At 44.6% G+C, this 19,224-nt stretch overlaps 1 protein-coding gene across 1 annotated transcript; it reads left to right on the top strand.

The window, feature by feature from the left end:
• Positions 1-12,221: 12,221 nt before the first annotated feature.
• On the top strand, positions 12,222-17,877 carry LOC308619211 (protein SPATA31F1-like). The gene is given in 4 exon segments (XM_081237802.1): positions 12,222-12,410; positions 13,364-13,612; positions 13,614-14,493; positions 14,892-17,877. Coding segments are annotated over 4 exon segments (3,969 nt in total). The 5' UTR covers positions 12,222-12,297; the 3' UTR covers positions 17,619-17,877.
• Positions 17,878-19,224: the final 1,347 nt, after the last annotated feature.

The following is a 19,224-nucleotide window of genomic DNA, read 5'->3' as shown; positions in this document are numbered from 1 at the left end:
GCAGGCTCAGCGGCCACGGCTCACGGGCCCAGCCGCCCCGCGGCATGTGGGATCCTCCCGGACCGGGGCGCGAACCCGTGTCCCCTGCATTGGCAGGTGGACTCTCAACCACTGCGCCACCAGGGAAGCCCTACATTTAGTTTTTTAAGGAACCTCCATACTGTTTTCCATAGTGGCTGTATCAGTTTACATTCCCACCAACAGTGTAAGAGGGTTCCCTTTTCTCCGCATGCTATCCAGCATTTATTGTTTGTAGATTTTTGGTGATGGCCATTCTGACCAGGGTGAGGTGATATCTCATTGTAGTTTTGATTTGCATTTCTCTAATGATTAGTGATGTTGAGCATCCTTTCATGTGTTTGTTGGCCATCTGTATGTCTTCTTTGGAGAAATGTCTATTTAGGTCTTCCACCCATTTTTAGATTGGGTTGTTTGTTTTTTTTGATATTGAGCTGCATGAGCTGCTTGTATATTTTTGAGATTAATCCTTTGTCAGTTGCTTCAGTTGCAAATATTTTCTCCCATTCTGAGGGTTGTTTATGGTTTCCTTTGCTGTGCAAAAGCTTTTAAGTTTCATTAGGTCCCATTTGTTTATTTTTGTTTTGATTTCCATTTCTCTAGGAGGTGGGTCAAAAAGGATCTTGCTGTGATTTATGTCCTAGAGTGTTCTGCCTATGTTTTCCTCTAAGAATTTGATAGTTTCTGGACTTACATTTAGGTCTTTAATCCATTTTGAGCTTATTTTTGTGTATGGTCTTAAGGAGTGATGTAATTTCATACTTTTACACGTAGCTGTCCAGTTTTCCCAGCACCACTTATTGAAGAGGCTTTCCTTTCTCCACTGTACATTCCTGCCTCCTTTATCAAAGATAAGGTGACCATATGTGTGTGAGTTTATCTCTGGGCTTTCTATCCTGTTCCATTGATCTATATTTCTGTTTTTGTGCCAGTACCATACTGTTTTGATTACTGTAGCTTTGTAGTAGAGTCTGAAGGCAGGGAGCCTGATTCCTCTAGTTCTGTTTTTCTTTCTCAAGATCGCTTTGGCTATTTGGGGTCTTTTGTGTTTCCATGTAAATTGTAAAAAATTATGATCTAGTTCTGTGAAAAATGCCATTGGTAATTTGATAGGGATTGCATTGAATCTGTAGATTGCTTTGGGTAGTATAGTCATTTTCACAGTATTGATTCTTCCAATCCAAGAACATGGTATGTCTCTCCATCTGTTTGTGTCATCTTTGATTTCTTTCATCAGTATCTTATAGTTTTCTGTGTACAGGTCTTTTGCCTCCTTAGGTAGGTTTATTCCTAGGTATTTTATCATTTTTTGTTGCAGTGGTAAATGGGATTGTTTCCTTAATTTTTCTTTCTAATCTTTCATTGTTAGTGTATAGCAACGCAAGAGATTTCTCTGTATTAATTTTGTATCCTGCAACTTTACTTAATTCATTGATTTGTTCTAGTAGTTTTCTGGTGCCATCTTCAGGATTTTCTTTTAATTTATTTTTTGGCTGCATTGGGTCTTCATTTCTGTGTGCAGGCTTTCTCTAGTTGCTGTGAGCAGGGGCTACTCTTCGTTGTGGTGTGCAGGCTTCTCATTGTGGTGGCTTCTCTTGTGGCAGAGCACAGGCTCTAGGTGCTCAGGCTTCAGTAGTTGCAGCATGCAGGCCCTAGAACACACAGGCTTCAGTAGTTGTGGCGCATGGGCTCAGTAGTTGTGGCACGCAGGCTCAAGGGCATGCAGGCTTCAGTAGTTGTGACACATGGGCTCAGTAGTTGTGGCTTGCGGGCTTAGTTGCTCCATGGCATGTGGGATCTTCCTGGACCAGGGATCGAACCCACGTCCCCTGCATTGGCAGTGGGTTCTTAACCACAGTGCCGCCAGGGAAATCCCTTTAGGATTTTCTTTGTATAGTATCATGTCATCTGCAAACAGTGACAGTTTTACTTCTTTTTTTCCAATTTATATTTCTTTTATTTCATTTTCTTCTCTGATTGCCGTGGCTAGGACTTCCAAAACTATGTTGAATAATAGTGGCGAGAGTGGACACCCTTGTCTTGTTCCTCATCTTAGAGGAAATACTTTCAGTTTTTCACCATTGAGAATAATGTTTCCAGTGGGTTTGTCATATATGGCCTTTATTATGTTGAGGTAGGTTTCCCTCTATGCCCACTTTCTGGAGACTTTTTATCATAAAAAGGGTGTTGAATTTTGTCAAAAGCTTTTTCTGCATCTATTGAGATGATCATATGTTTTTTTTGCTTTTTTGCGGGTTTTTTTTGCAGTACGCGGGCCTTTCACTGTTGTGGCCTTTCCTGTTACGGAGCACAGGCTCTGGACATGCAGGCTCAGCGGCCATGGCTCACGGGCCTAGCCGCTCCGCGGCATGTGGGATCTTCCCAGACCAGGGCACGAACTTGTGTCCCCTGCATCGGCAGGTGGCCTCTCAACCACTGCGCCACCAGGGAAGCCCGATAATATGGTTTTTATTCTTCAATTTTTTAATATGGTGTATCACACTGATTGATTTGCATATATTGAAGAATTCTTGCATCCCTGGATAAATCCCACTTGATCATGGTGCATGATCCTTTTAATGTATTGTTGGATTCTGTTTGCTAGTATTTTGTTGAGGATTTTTGCGTCTATGTTCATCAGTGCTATTGACCTGTAATTTTCTTTCTTTGTGATATCTTTGTCTGGTTTTGGTATCGGGGTGATGGTAGCCTCCTAGAATCAGTTTGGGATTATCCATTCTCTGTGATTTTTTGGAAGAGTTTGAGAAGGATAGGTGTTAGCTCTTCTCTAAACCTTTTTTTTTTTTTTTTTTTTTTGCTTTACGCGGGCCTCTCACTGTTGTGGCCTCTCCCATTGCGGAGCACAGGCTCCAGACGCGCAGGCTCAGCGGCCATGGCTCATGGGCCCAGCCGCTCCGCGGCATGTGGGATCTTCCCAGACCGGGGCACGAACCCGTGTCTCCTGCATCGGCAGGCGGACTCTCAACCACTGTGCCACCAGGGAAGCCCTTCTCTAAACCTTTGATAGAATTCACCTGTGAAGACATCTGGTCCTGGATTTTTGTTTGTTGGAAGATTTTTAATGACAGTTTTATTACTTCTGATTTGTCTGTTCATATTTTCTATTTTTTCCTGGTTCAGTCTTGGAAGGTCGTACGTTTCTAAGAATTTGTCCATTTCTTCCAGTTTGTCCATTTTATTGGCATATAGTTGCTTGTAGTACTCTCTTATGATCCTTTGTATGTCTGTGATGTCAGTTGTAACTTCTCCTTTTTTATTTCTAATTTTATTGATTTGAGTCCTCTGTGTAATGTAGTATTTTTCTCTTGTTGTTTTCAAGATTTCTTTATCTTTGGTTTTAAGAAACTTTTAAGAAACTTGATTATGATGTGTCTGGGCATGGTTTTCTTTTAATTTGTCCTGTTTGGAGCTCATTGAACATTTTGAATTTGTAAGTTTATGACTTTTATTAAGTTTGAGCAATTTTCAAGTCATTGTTTCTGAAATTATTATGAAATCCTTACAATTATTATGAAATCCTTACAATCCTTACAATTCTAGAACTCATAAGCTAAAATTATATTTCCAGATCTTTAACCTTAAGAGCTTAATCATTAAACAAATGATTAAGTTAGTTAATAAACCACCTTTGGATACCTGAACTACTTCTAAGAAACAGATGCATAAATACTGCTCACTAATTATAATCTTGATTTACCCTCATTTCTTGGAATGGCAGTATATTAACAAATACGAAAAAATATGCAAATTCACCGGATGATTATTTAAGATGATATGTAGTAGATGCCCATGGAAAAACTACATAAATCACTCTTGCTTTTCTGTCTTCTAGTTTTCTCCTATGTCTGGAGAAAAGAAAAGCTGGTTACTTTAGTTAAAGATGATCATTAATATAACTGGTTGACTATTCTAGGCATTTTTCTCTGTTTCTTCAGTAACTAGAACAATGCCTTTAACATACACCAAAGCACCCAGTTAAAATCTGTTGAATCAACTGTGGCAGTGAAGATAAACACCAAGATTGAGCCTAAGCTATCTTTACAACAAGAAGTACCCCTTTTGCAATTTAAAAACATTTGTTTTCTGGGGTATGGGTGGGGTATGGTATTAGCTCCATAAGTTAGAAGAGAAAGGAAAAACTTACAGAAAGAAAAAATTCCAATAAAGAAATTAATAGGACTGGGAGGATAAGAAAACAAGACACCAAAAGAAAAAAAGAATACAAAAAGAGGACTAAATTGGGTGAAAGGAAGGACAAATGAAAAGACATAGAATGTGACGGATAAAACATAGCAGTTTGAAACACTAGCCTTTTACCCATGAATGTTTTATTATTAGAAAAAGAACTTTCCAAGGTCAATAGGACAATCAGTTATCAACTACTTAAAATACTAATGATGTGTAGGAGTTTCACATTTGGGCTTTGGACAGAGGTTCAGCTCAACAGCTTCTCACTCCCTTTCCTCTCCTTCTTCTCCTCCTCACCTCTACTCCTTCCTCTCTCTTTCCTTCCCATTCCCTCAGGACTACCTGTGCACACACCCACAAAGATCAGAAAGTCTGTAGAGAAATGCACGCACGCAGACATTTATACCTAGAAACACATATGGTCAGATTCAGGAGACCCATCTACACAGTTCATGTCCACGTGATGCAGAAAAACACACCCACAAGGAGATATCCACAACCTCAGTTTTCACACAAAGACAAAAAGAAATCTAAACCTCACTTCATTGAGATCGAATATATACAAAATAAAATATACCCATAGTAAAATAAATATTTCAGGAGTCCTTCTGTTATTTCCACATATCATTACACAGAGGCACCAGCTGCTTTATCCATGCTGACTGCTGCATGTGGATCACTCCCTTCAAATTCCACGTATTAAAATCCTCTGTCTGCTTCAAGCACCAGTTCAAATGTCATTTTCTACAACATGGAGCTTTCCCAGATCACTTCAGCCAAAAATAACCTCTCTCCTCTTTAGAGGAGATTTATGTAGTAGTTTATCTGTACCAGGCACATTGTGAGATGTTTTGAGTGTTTCTGTATAACTAACTGTTATTTCCTGCTTTTAAGTTATCGGGATTCACTTATGGATAACATTTATTACTTTCCCCCCGACTCAAATGCTTTATTCAATAAATAGCCTTTGATAGATACTACTCTGTACTAATGGGAAAAAACTGAGGCACCCAGAGGAAAGTAGCTCAGACTGAGAAATAGTGGTGCTGCTCTCCTCTGTGAGGAGGCCGGGGATTGTGGTCTTTGCAGCAGCCTCATGTTTAGAATTGCCCTCCCTGCCTCTGCAACTGGTCAGGAGAGTGGAGACTAACTAGGAGGAACGGAAAGGAGGGAGAACTAGGAGTCAGTGTTCCTTAGCTGTACAAGTAGAAGGACTACATCTTGTCAAGGTTCTCTGAGCCAGTTGGTTTCCTGAAGAAACCAACTGTATTTAAACTGAATTACCAACTGAAATTAAACTGAAAGGAGTCTGAGGCATAAAATCGTCATGCTAATTTACAAATTTATATTGAGAAATATAATCCCGAGGGACCTGGAATACTCCTACATGCTAGTCAGGTCATTCTCTTCGTATAGGTCCATTTACACTGTAAGTTACATTCTAGTCAGAAGGCACTTGATGAGCCTGTAATCAAGCCAGGCATGTGAATGGGACAGTATCAGATGCTAATGTCACTGGGCTGTTGCCCCTGGGGGACATACCTGATGAGAAGTAGGTATGACCTGGACGACATTGGACACCTTTGGACCCAGCCTTGCTGTTTGGCTCCTGTTTTAGAGTCCTTTTATTACTGTGGCCCTTCTTTTCAAAAACAACTGGACATGTGAGTAGTCTGCAGTTTCAAACATCTTATAATCATATGTTATGTCCATTTCCTCTCAACTTGATTGAATTGAAGGTTGCAAGACTTAGTGGAGTTTAGAAACAAACTTTTTATCCATCACTAAGTTGCTACGTGACCTCAGGCTAGTGTTACTTTACTTACAGGTGATTCAGTTTCCTCGTATATAACATGGCAAAACAGTACCTGGGTCTGGTTGAGGGTAAGGACTGAATGAGGTGATGTGTGTAAAGGGCCTGGCACATAGTACTTTTTCTCAGTCAGGGTCAATTCTCCTTTCCTCCTTGTGTTCCTGAATTCTTAACTTCCATTTACAGATCACTATCTAAGTTAGGTCATCGCCAGAGATGGCCAAACTCACCTATTATAGGAGAATTTTTTTTTTATAACATCATCCGCAGATAGTTGCTTCAAATTTCATCCAGCAATCCCACTTCTGGTTATATATCTGAAGGAAGTGATATCACTGTCTCCAAGAGATATCTGTACACGCATGCTCATTGCAGCATTATTTATAATAGCTAAGACATGGAAACAACCTAAGCGTCCACTGACAGATGAATGGATAAAGAAGATGATATCATGGAATATTTTTCAGCCATAAAAAAGAAGGAAATCCTGCCATTTGCAACAACACGGATAGACCTTGACAGCATTATGCTAAGTGAAGTCAGTCAGACAGAGAAAGACAAATATTGTGTGATCTCACTTATATATGGAATCTAAAAAAAACACCAAACTCATTCAAACAGAATAGATTGGTGGTTGCCAGTGTCAGGGAGTGGGGGTGGGAGAAATGGATGAAGGTGATCAAAAGGGACAAAATGCCAGTTATAAGATTAATAAGTTCTGGGGGTCTAATGTATAGCCTGGTGACTGTAGTTAATATATTTGAAAGTTGCAGAAAGAGTAGATCTTAAAAGTTCTTATTACAAGAAAAAAATTATAACTCTGAGGTGATGGATGTTAACTAAACTTTTTGTGGTAACCATTTCACAATACCTACATACATCAAATTATTATGTTGTTCCCCTTAAACTAATACAATGTTATGTGCCAATTATATCTCAATAAAACTTGGGTGGGAGGAAGAATTGTTGCTCTTTGGAGGCCATTTGCTCCCCAGTACACACCCCAAAGCCCAGTGCTCTATTGCTTGAGGATTATTTTTGACACTTATTTAATACATAGATTGAAAGACTGTGCCCCTAGAGATTCTGATTCATTAAGTCTGGGGTGAGGCCAGGAAATGTATGTTTTCACAAGCTTCCCAGTGATTCTGATGTAAGGCCAGGATTGAGAGCCATTGGAACAGACGGCCTTTTAAAGTTCCTGAAACGGAGTCCTCGGGACTCATTGGGTGGGCACGTGCTGCCCTCTAGTGCCTCTAGCTGCTTGCTACACTTCTGCGTAGCGCAGTAACCTGCTGTGAAGCGCTGGTGGTCTTGCAGATACTACTCTGGGGTGTGTCCAACTCTTCCTGTCCAACTCTTGGGCATTAATAAAAATGCTAGCATATAAAAATGTTGCTTCTGAATGGAAGAAGCTATGCCTCTGTCCCCATCACCTGAGACATCTAAGGTATTCACTAGTGTTTTCTGAGAATGAGACACAGCAAAACTCCTAAGTAAGGCTTGTGTGGAGGGACAAAATCACATCAGTGTCCTGTCAGGATTTTTCTTTATCGGGCTGTGATATGACCCATGGTGCATATGAATCAGTAATCACGAACAGTTTCCTGAAGAAATTCTACTATTACAGTAATTGTGGCACTGGAGCATTATCATGCAAGCAGGGTCCAGCTTTACCAAGTTTTCTAGAAACAGACGAATCTGAATCCTTTACGGTTGTGTAACCCTCCAGAGTCCACAGAGGCCTTTGATGTACTTCATCTCCCTTGTTTGCCGTTCAGGATACACCACGAGGCAGGAAGGGCAAAGCTGAAGGTCCACGCCCACATCATTAAAAGCAACAGTGGCCATTATCAAAAAATCTACAAACAGTAGATGCTGGAGAGGGTGTGGAGAAAAGGGAACCCTCTTGCACTGTTGGTGGGAATGTAAATTGATACAGCCACTGTGGAGAACAGTGTGGAGGTTCCTTAAAAAACTAAAACTAGAACTACCATATGACCCAGCCATCCCACTACTGGACATATACCCTGAGAAAACCATAATTCAAAAAGAGTCATGTACCACAATGTTCACTGCAGCTCTGTTTACAATAGCCAGGACATGGAAGCAACCTAAAGTGTCCATCGACAGATGAATGGATAAAGAAGATGTGGCCCATATATACCACGGAATATTACTCAGCCATAAAAAGAAACGAAATTGAGTTATTTGTAGTGAGGTGGATGGACCTAGAGTCTGTCATACAGAGTGAAGTAAGTCAGAAAGAGAAAAACAAATACCGTATGCTAACACATATATATGGAATCTAAAACAAAAACAACAACAAAAAAAACTGGTTCTGAAGAACCTAGGGACAGGACGGGAATAAAGATGCAGATGTAGAGAATGGACTTGAGGACATGGGGAGAGGGAAGGGTAAGCTGGGACGAAGTGAGAGAGCGGCATGGACATATATATACACTACCAAATGTAAAATAGCTAGTGGAAAGCAGCCACATAGCACAGGGAGATCAGCTCGGTGCTTTGTGACCACCTAGAGGGGTGGGATAGGGAGGGTGGGAGGGGAGACGCAAGAGGGAGGAGATATGGGGATATATGTATACGTACAGCTGATTCACTTTGTCATACAGCAGAAACTAATGCACCATTGTAAAGCAATTATACTCCAATAAAGATGTTAAAAAAAAAAAAAGACAGTGTGTGGACTTCCCTGGTGGTGTAGTGGTTAAGAATACGCCTGCCAATGCAGGGGACACAGGTTCGATCCTTGGTCTGGGAAGATCCCACATGCCACGGAGCAACTAAGCCTGTGTGCAACAGCTACTGAGACTGTGCTCTAGAGCCCACGAGCCACAACTACTGAGCCCGCGTGCAACAACTACTGAAGCCCGTGCGTCTAGAGCCCATGCTCCGCAACAAGAGAAGCCACCACAATGAGGGGCCCGCGCACCGCAGCAAAGACCCAACGCAGCCCAAAATAAATAGATTAAATTAATTTAAGAAAAAAGAAATGATCCATTAAAAAAAGAAAAACGATGGTGTGTTCATTACATGAATGTGCCCTTGTTTAGGAAGACGCTGATCCCACTGTCCTCTCCACACAAGCACCCTGTCAGTGGGTACCAAATCAATAAATAAACCAGTACTAAAAGTCTACTCTGCAGAAAGGCATAAGATTGTCATTTGACTCCACCTCAGCTCTGAGACAGAGGAGCAAGGGTGGATAAGTTGCTGTAGAGCAGTTTGCAGCATGTGGTTTTAACAGTTTGGTGGGATGACAGTGGCTGTGGATTATCTGTTAAGTAAATAGTATACTCGTTGGAGCTGGTGCCAATGTTGCCAAATTTGGTGATTTTGTCTGGGGCAAAGAGGTCAGGCTAATGGAAGACTAAGCAGTGTTGCAGCAGTAGCTGCAGGAAGCAGGAGCTGGTTGTGTAGGAGATATAGTGTTCTATGCACCTCCTCTTCATTCCATTGGTAACCCTGGGGTTCTGGGGATGGCCGAACGAGCAACATCTGACACTGGACCTATAAGACTGAATGAAGTTTATTAATTACCTACATTCATAGTCCAGGGAAGGAGGACCCCAAGCACCACGCAGTGCCATACCGGGTCAGGTTAACGGGAGACTGAGAACCTTTGCAGCAGCATAGAGGCCGGCAGCAGCTGCAGGAAGCTGGAGCTTGGTTTGATAGGAATAACAACAGTAATAAAAGATTCAAGCCACTTTGTACGTATCTTGATCTACTGCTAAAAAGCTGATGCAAGATGCTTTTTCACTGATTATTGTTTACCTGTCATTCAGTGCTCTTTAGTTGGAAAAGTCTTCTCATTCCTGTATTATGGAATTTACAAGTTCAGGAAAGATGTTGAAATGGCTCAAATTCATCCCGTCTTCAGGGTGAGACTCTTCTTAAATTATCTTAAATGTAAGGATCTATTTTGTATTTATTTTGTTCTGTAAAAAAAGGGCATTTAAGAAAAACATTCACTAATCCATTTTTTTGCCAAATTATTTTCAGAATATTCTTCCTTATAGGTAGCAAAAAATCCCCTCATGCTAACGATTGGGTTTTCTTGGCCTTTTGTTTTTTAAATTGTGGTAAAATATACTCAATATAAACTTTACTATTTTAACCACTTTTAAGTGCACTTGTCACTGACATTAAGGACATTCACAGTGCTGTGCAACCATCACCACCATCCGTTTTCAGAACTTTTTCATCATCCCATACAGAAACTTTGTACCCATTAAATAACTCCCTACACCTCTCTTTCCCAACTCCTAGTAAGGCTGGTTCTTGATTCAACTCTTAATAAGGTGGGTTCTTGATTGTGAATTAATCTTGTCTTTGAAACTAGGTTTTTAAGTGTCTTGAGAGCAGGCAGGTAACATAACTCAAATGTCTTTGTACCTTTGACACTGTCCAGCTTAGGGATGAGACTGGGAGGACTCCTTCTTTAACCCTCAGTAAGTTATTTAAAAGAACAGAAGCTATGTCCTTTCCTTGACACATTAATCACTGTTCTTTTCCTGAACCTCTTGATACTGACCACCTATTGCCTGTGGCATCAAAACCTTCACTGTCCAAGACTTAACAAGACAATGTGTGCACTGTCCTCTTGTGTGTTTTCTAGTTATCTTCCCAGTACAGGTGATATAGTTCATGGAGTTCCTCTGTAGTAGGAGGAAGAGAGACAGTAGCCACTGTCTGTTTTAGGGCAGACTCAGTGTTCTGGGGATAGATGCCAGACTGTTATCTGAAAGAAGAAGGCTGAGCCAACAGGATATAGAGAATAGAGCATGAAAGAGTATTTGCCTCCTGTGACTTGGCACCTTTAGGCTCAGGCTCTGCACTGTGTCACATGAGTTTCTCCTAGACAAATAAAGGTCTGTGATGCTATGCATGACGGGAAACAGGAGGGCTTTGTGATGCAGTCTACTGGTCTGGTTCTGTGCTGTGAGGCAGAGATGATAGGTCTAGAATTTGGAGGCATTAGGTTCTAAGACCCTGAAAGCCTAGGAAGCCTAGAAAGGGGGATGGCTAGTGAGGTTTAGATTATGTTGAGGCCTACCTTTATTCTGTGGGATGTTGGATATCCTCTTTACATTTATGGCTGCATCATCATTATTGCATTAATTATTTGGCAAGTGAGAAAGAATCACCAAGATTTAAGATTGGGACCTAACAGGAGCTGCTGCTGGGTAGGGAAACACTATGACTACGACTGAACCAATTAAGCCTTAAACAAGGTTTTATCCCCTCACTGTCTCTTGTTACTCTTAACCCCTTACCCCTGTTTTTTTTTTTTTTTTTAATGGAGGAAGTTTCCTCATTGGATCCCAGAACAGCTTCATATTTGGGTGATTCTTCTGGTTGGTGGACATTTAGGGCCTTGGATGGCTAAAGTCCTTTGGCTACTGTGCCACCCATCCTTTATTCTGTTCCTCCCTTTCTCTTGTCTTATCCTGATCTCTCCACAGAACTTGTTCAGGGAATGGGGGTGGAGGTATGGAGTATGAAGAGCCTAAAAATGAATCAGAAATAAGAGAAAGGAAATGATGGTGTGAAAAAGGTAGAGTAGGAAAAAGCAAGGTAGGAGAATGTGTAAAATTGGAACACAGAAAAAGCTAGGGAAATATTTGCAGGTTTTGTCTCAGTTTAGACATGAAAAGAAGAGAGCACCCCAGCTTCACACTCTCTTTTGCCTTTCAGCGTCACTGGAGCGTCAAACAAAGGGCTAAAGATAAAACATCAAGAGGTAATGTCCCAGTCTCTGCTCTGACTTCTCTCCACTGTGGGTGAGCCTCCCATGAACCCTGTCCCTCAATGACCCCTGGTGCCAGGCACCAAGTGCTCTAACCACTGAAGGCCCAGTTCCCCAAGTGGACAAATTCTCCCAGAAGACTTTTTTGGGTGGGAAATCAGAGCCTGGGAATATTCCAGAATTCTCCACCTTACCCCTGGGAGTGAAGAGGAAGTAGGGGAGTGAGTAAGGAAGGGCTCTGTCCTTAACTGTGTCATTTACTAGTTTTATGACCCAGTGAACGTCGCTTCAGCTCTCAGTCTTGTTATCCATAAAATGGGCATGATGGTGCTGTCTCACTCACAGTGTGGTTGTGAAGGTCACAGGAGATTAGGTCCAGGAGAGCACGTCATACCTGGTTACGTTGTAGTCAGACGTGCGTCAGAGCACTGGCTGTTGGGGTTTGCAGTCTCCTGTCATTCAAAGATCTCCAGCTTCCTGTAGGATGTCCCTGAATCCTCTCCCGTTCCATGTAACACTGTCTCCTGGTTTCTCAGCTAGGAGACTTTCCCGGGAAGAAGCTGAGAAGCCATGGGAGCTGCTGTCTGTCATGAGAAGGTGATCTCTTGCTCTTTGCAGTCTCCCAACTCCCAGCCTGGCCTGTGATCATTTCTCCACTTGGCCTGGGGCAGGGTTGGGGAGGAGCATAATGGCTGGGAGGTAGCCAGACACAGTGGAGCCTGGACACTGGTTGAGGGTTCCCAGAGGAGAGGGTGGGATCAGACGTCTCAGGAGACAGGAGTCCTGCAGTTCTGCTCTGGGCTAGGCTCACGAAGGTCCTGGAATTCAGGATTTGACTAGTGCAGGATTTAAAACTACATGGGTTTTCACTCAACCACAAGACAAGTTAGGAGGCTAGATAATTAAGTGCATAAATCAGTCATCATTTACATATTCTCTTTACAGCTAGACCCTTTCAAGGGCAGACCCCTGGACCCTGCTGACATACCTCCTCTGGTTTTATCTTCAGGGAGGCCAGTTCCTGGGACAGCCCTCAGGCAGGAGCTTGTCATATTATCCCCCTCTTAAGATGTCTAGAGAATAGGGATTGGCTTCCAAGAGATGTTGTGTATGCCCTGTAATCCCCAGAATGCAGAGTTCCCACAAGGACCTCCGTATGAGGTTGACTCCAGGTTCTATCTGGTGATGTTCCTGGTGCTGCACCATCAGGTAACCATGGGCTCCCCCATCTGCCTGGTTGCCTTCTCCTAGTTCAGCTTCTCAGCACAGGTCAGCAGAGAACCCACCCACCTCCCAGGCTCTCAAGGCCCTGTGTTCCTTTCAGTTGTCTGAGACTTTGCCCAACAAGCCCCAGGCTCTCAGCCCAGCACACCATAACTTGCCAAATGACATTTCCCTAGGAAGACAAGTAGATGAGTAAACACCCAGTGGGTGCAGGCCTCAGAGTTTACAGGGCTAAGGGGGGCAGTGTCAATCTCCAGGCCACACACTTGAAAAGAAGCAGATGTCATTCCATCAGTTACAAATGGTTGCCATGTTTCCCTTCCCAGGCAGGACTGGCTTCCTCAGGAGGGGAGCGTGCGGCAGATCCTGTGTGCAGATCCCTGCTGCCAAACCTGCAACACTGTGGCTCTGGAGATTCAGCAGGCGGTGGTGGGTGAGAACACTCTGATCTCCCCCACTTCAGGGGGGTCATCGCAGGGCTCTTCTTGCCTAGAGGTTTTGTCCATGTCTAATGTGTCTTTTGAACAGAGTCTGGAGCATGGCCCACACTCCAAAGACCTTTCACTTCACAGTGTCACAGAAATCCTTAACCCAGTCAGCTGCGCAGTCAACTGGTGCAGCCAGCATCCACGATTTCTGGGCTGAACACCTCATGCTAAGGCAGGGATTTCAAGTGCCAGAGGTGCCCAGGTTCCCAGAGACTATGTTTTCTTCAAGGATTGAGGAACCTAGGGTTTCAGTGAAGCTGCAGGAGATGATGCAGAGCAACCTCAACCTTGTCTGTGAGAACCAAGGCCATCAGCCTTTAAATTCCCAGGTCTCTCCGCTGACCCTGAACCAAGAAATTACTACCCTGATACATCCTGTGGCCTTGCAGACGGTCACTGTCCTCCCTGCCCACCTGCCGTCCCTGAGTCCTGAAGTCCTGAGGCTTCTTGAGCTACGTGTAAAAAAATGGATGCATTTCCAGAGGTGGGGGCTCCCCAGACGTGTGGAAGAGTCTCTGAGGCAGCTTATGCCAAATCCACCATTATTTTACCAACCTGTATATAACCAACCAGTTTCTTTCATTCAGAATGATACTTCTCAGTTCTCTGTTGAGAGATTTGGGACCATTTCATACCAGAACTGGGGTCCATGTATGGCTGGCCAGCCTACCCAGGCCTTCTGGGTTTCTGAATGGTCCATTATGGACCCAGAACAAATACACTGTTACCAGCAAATCCCAAACCATATGGCTCTTGCCTTGCCCTCTTCAGCCCTTAAGGAATTAAGTGGCCTTTATCTAATGCCTGGGCAACAGGCTAATGACTCAGTGGGCCATGTGCAGCTGAAATATAGCCAGCTATTCTGTGGTCTTCCTTCTCTGCACAGTGACTCCCTGGGTGACGCCTTCTTGGGTTCTCAAGGCCTCTCCATGAATGAGAACATGTCCAAGCCCCGCTTAAAGGACCCTTTTTTTTTTTTTGCATTTTTAAAATTAGTTTCTGCTTTTTTTTTTCAAGACTTAAATGAATCAAGTGTTTATTAGCTGTTGTAGTTTTTTTTTTCTTTTTTTTTTTAAATTAGTTTCTGCTTTATAACAAAGTGAATCAGTCATACATATACATCTGTTCCCACATCCCTTCCCTCATGCATCTCCCTCCCTCCCACCCTCCCCATCCCACCCCTCCAGGCGGTCACAAAGCACCGAGCTGATCTCCCTGTGCTCTGCGGCTGCTTCCCACTATCTATCTACCTTACGTTTGGTAGTGTATATATGTCCATGCCTCTCTTTCGCTTTGTCACAGCTTACCCTTCCCCCTCCCCATATCCTCAAGTAGGTCTGTGTCTTTATTCCCGTTTTACCCCTAGGTTCTCTTCAAGGAACTCTCCTTCCTCCCTCTGCCGCCTAAAACTCCACCCCAGTCAGCTCCACCCTCTTTTCTGTCTTCTCAGAATTGGGTTGCTCCATCTGACCACCAACAAGCTCAGATCAGTGTCCCATTTCTGACCCTGGATGAGTGTGAAGCCTTGGAGTGGTACCTGCTGCAGAGGCAGCTCCAGCTTCAGTGGGACTGGCCACATGTTTCCCAGAGAGATCAACACACCCAGAGCCCTGTGCAGTATAAGCCCTGTGACAAAGCCCAGTCTTCTGAGACTGTGAAAACTTCCTGGCCAGGGCATCCCATCTCAGTCCTCACAAGAGAGCCATTCTTCCCGCAGCAGCATGCCAGGAGGCAGCTGGAATTCCACCTCCAGAGACAGTTGATTCACCACCGCCGGGGCCTGCTGCAGAAGATCCAACAGTCCATTCAATTGTTCCTCTCCCCCACTAACCAGCAGACTATGTCCCGGAGCAGCACATCCCTAGACAGTGTGAATGGTCCCCGGCCTACATCTCTAGAGGCCGCTGGGGCTGATGACCCATTCTCACCCATTGTGGACCCAGTGACAGTCCCCATGCCACACTTGTTTGACCAGACCAAGGCAATATTGCAGAGCCATATCGACTCCAAATGTGGGCAGATTCACCAGGGCAACATCCCTGCCTGTGTATATAGCTCTTGGGAGTGCATAATTCCTGGGGGCCTGGAAGTGGCTCCCTTCACCTGCATCCCAGAAAGCAAGCCCCTGGAACTACAGGCAGCAAGTGACTCGGACCTACAACAGAAAATTACACCCTGGATGCCAACGGCCCTTGATCAGCAGCAACAAACCTCACCAGACGCTGTCATTGAACGTCCTAAGCTGCTCCGAGCCCTGTCCGAGGGAGCCATTGAGAAACTGGAGACAACTTTACGGCACAAGTGTCTGGCCTTCTTGTTAGGGCTGCCGGCTCTTCATTATGTGGCTCTCTCTAGGGTCGTGGCCCCAGCAGTCACTTCCCAAGCTGTGATCACAGAGATGGTACCTAGGCCTATCAAATTCCCAACAGAACCTCTGACTCAGATGACCTCACCTGAAGAGCAGGGTCTAAGTCCTGGGTCAGGCTTTCAAGATGCCAACAGGGCTTGTGCAGACATTGCAGATGAATTCCAGGCTGAAGTGCAGGTGGAAGAAGTAATTGAGATGGTGCCTCTAGAAAGTCAGACAGAGCCTGCGAGGCCCTCCTCACTTGGAGAACACATCTTGGCCAAACTAAATTTCCATCTGAGAAAGAAGAGGCTAGAGATACAACTGGGAATTCCCATAAAGGCAAGGAAGTCCAGGAAGCAACTTGTAGCAACCTCAGAGAACATATGCACACAGGAGTCTCTACAGGAGTCTCTTGGGAGTCTAAACAACCAAGGAAACACACTGCTCCAGGAACTCCCCATCCCACGAGATATGCCACGTGCCCCAGATCCAGAATGCCTCTATCTCAAAGAACAGCTGGCCACTGAGTTGAAGGCAGTGTATCAGAAACAGAAGCAACCCAGTTCCAGTGCAGTATCCCATGGTTCTGTCCACTGGGCCTCCAATATCTCGCAACCCAGTGGGGACCTGACAGAGGCCCAGGTGCTTTGTCGTCAGCTGGAGGCCAGTGTGAACAACCGCAGCCTGAAGGAGCCCTGGAGCCCTGAGCCCCAAAGCCCTGACAAGAGCAAGGACTTAGCCCAAGTACCCACACTGGCAGAAAAGAGAGAGGAACCAGGCAAACCCAAATCGGCCGGGGACCACAGAGAAGGGGATGCCGGGTTTGCAGTCTCCTCCACAAGAAAGAAAAGCCACTCTGCTGAAACCGAGAGGCCAGAAGGGATGCTTCTGAATGGGACACCCTGCAGCCCCTGGCGACGGAGACATCGCTTTCACCCTGGTGCTCCCTGTCAACACAGTCCCCAGCATCGCCCTCAGCTTAAACTCCCAGAGCTACCTCCTGGAGTCCCTGGGGGGAAAGACTCTGAGAAGAATGACCTGCAAGACAGTCAAGCCAAGCTCAATGTCATCCTCAAACCAGCAAGGGTTCCTGAGAATGTCCAGCCTGTGGTGCCTCAGGTGTCACAGGGCCAGCCTTTCCTGGGCCAACTCACTCCGGGTAAGCCGTTGCAGGGCCAGACTTTACAAGGTCAGGTTTTTCAGGGGCAGGTGATGCAAGGCCGTACTCAAAAGAGGCCCAGCTTTTCAGAATCTGGCTGGAGAAATAAGATGAAATCTTTTCTGCACTTTATTAACCCCAAGACAAAAGGCAAAGGGCATGAGGAGTCCATGTCCTCCACATCTGAGAAAGTGGCCAACACCAGAAAAGAAAATGTGGAAAAGAGCCTGGCTTCAGCCAGAAGTCCCAAGGGGCAAACTAAGATGGAGAAGACAAGAGGGGACCCTAAGGCCCAGTTTCTGCCCACTGAGAAGCAGGTGGGCTTGGCGTTCTTGGATGTGCCCCACTCCCCAGACAGGAAGCTCCGGCACCGCCCCTGCTCCCATCAACTCCACTCTGCCTCAGTCCTGGGCGTCCCCTGCCGCTGCCCTCGGCACTGCACTGTCCTCGAGTGGCTTGTGTCACCCAACCAGGGAACCCACCCTAATTCCCAACTCTCACCTCGGAGGGAAGCACTGGTCTGCTCAAGAAGACCCAGCTCAGTCAAGAGACTTTGTAGTCTATCCAACGTCAGCATTCCTTGAAGAGGACTGCTACTGTCATTTTCATTGACGTGCAGGTGGACAGAGGTGCCACCCAAAATACACTGTATATCTCTAAGCAGAGAGGTGTCTGTCTGCTCCTTCTCTCCACTGCGGTGTGTTCAGGGAAGGCATAAGGGAGGTAAATGTCCTTCCTATCTGGGGAAGGGGCTTTAACCCACACTTAAGCTGGGTAGCATTCCACCCCACCCCCACCCTGGGCTACGGGTAAAGGGACTTGAACAGAGAAGGAAGGCCCTTGTCTAAGGTACATTGAAGGTAGAGGTCAGGCTTGAATTTTATCATGGTGTCCTTCGGCCGAGGGGAGCAATGTAGACATGAGGCTAGAACTGTCAAGGAGGAGTGGCCAGGAATCTCACAGGCAAAATTCACTGATGACTTCTATATGTGCCCACACTCTGGAAGGGAGGTTTTTAGGAGAGTGCCAGTGTTCCAGCCTTGAGCACGTGCTATGTGTTTATCAACAGCATATAGGTAATATGACAACAGTCAAAAGCAAATGATAGAGTCTCCCCTCTCTGCTCCCTGTTGGTTATTGGTTAGATATTTCTGGAGAACTCACTTGGGAGGCTGCTGTAGCTCTCTTGCCTCTATCCCACCTCCACTGTCTATCAGCTGCATGGACTGAATGACACTGGGAATGAAGATCCCAGTAGAACATGGAGAGGGGCTGGTCCCCACTCCCAAGGGTAGGCAGGGAGAGAAGCAGGGAGGGAGAGCATGTAGATGGAGGTCTGAATATCTGGGGTAGAAGTTGACATGTTCCTGAAGAGGGCATGATAAGAGAAAAGGCTGGTTAGCTGTGCACTCTAAAGAGCCTTGAGCCAGGAAGCCAACCCAATACCCAAGTGCTTTTAGGGGATGGAGATGAATAAACTGAGTTTTGGTTTGTTGTCCATAGTGTGATGAAGAGCAGTGAGTTGAGCCTTGTTTTCAAAGGCAATGCATATTAATTTACAATTTCTGAATACTCACCCTCAACCCCACAAAACTGTTTTCCAGTGTCAGGGATTGGTATAACTATAAATCTGTGTTTTTGCTCAGCTCAAACATGAAGTCAATGACTGTGTTCTAATCTTGATATATCTCAACTTTGCCTGCTTTTTTCTGTGTTTACTGCCTCTGCTTGTTAGATTACTCATCCATTCTTGCCTAAATAATACAATAGTGTCTCATATCCCCAGGGCTTAGGATAGTGGTGGCATAATAATACCTTAATAGTACTTGAATTGAAAGTCTGGGCTTAGGAGGCAGACAAATCATTACATTAGTGTGATGAGTGCTATGGAATAGGGAATGCTGACACACGATTACTGGGTACTCAGCTCATGAGGACCTCAGGTCACAATAAAAACAACCTTGATTATGCTGTACACCTTAAACTTATACAGTGCTGTATGTCAATTATATTTCAAAACTGGACAAAAAAGAATTTAAAAAAAATTTTGAGAAATATCTTAACACTCAGTTAAAATATTTACTTACTATATGCAAGGGACCATAGCTAACGTGACAAAGACACAGGACTTGCACAATGGAGCTCAGGATTGCATGGGATAGTCTCACATGCCCAAATTGTCTAATCAAC

This window comes from Mesoplodon bidens, assembly GCF_964165515.1.
Source record: "Mesoplodon bidens genome assembly, chromosome: 6".
Lineage (NCBI taxonomy): Eukaryota > Metazoa > Chordata > Mammalia > Artiodactyla > Ziphiidae > Mesoplodon > Mesoplodon bidens.
The sequence above is the reverse complement of the archived record's forward strand: the minus strand, read 5'-3'. Positions and strand labels throughout refer to the sequence as shown.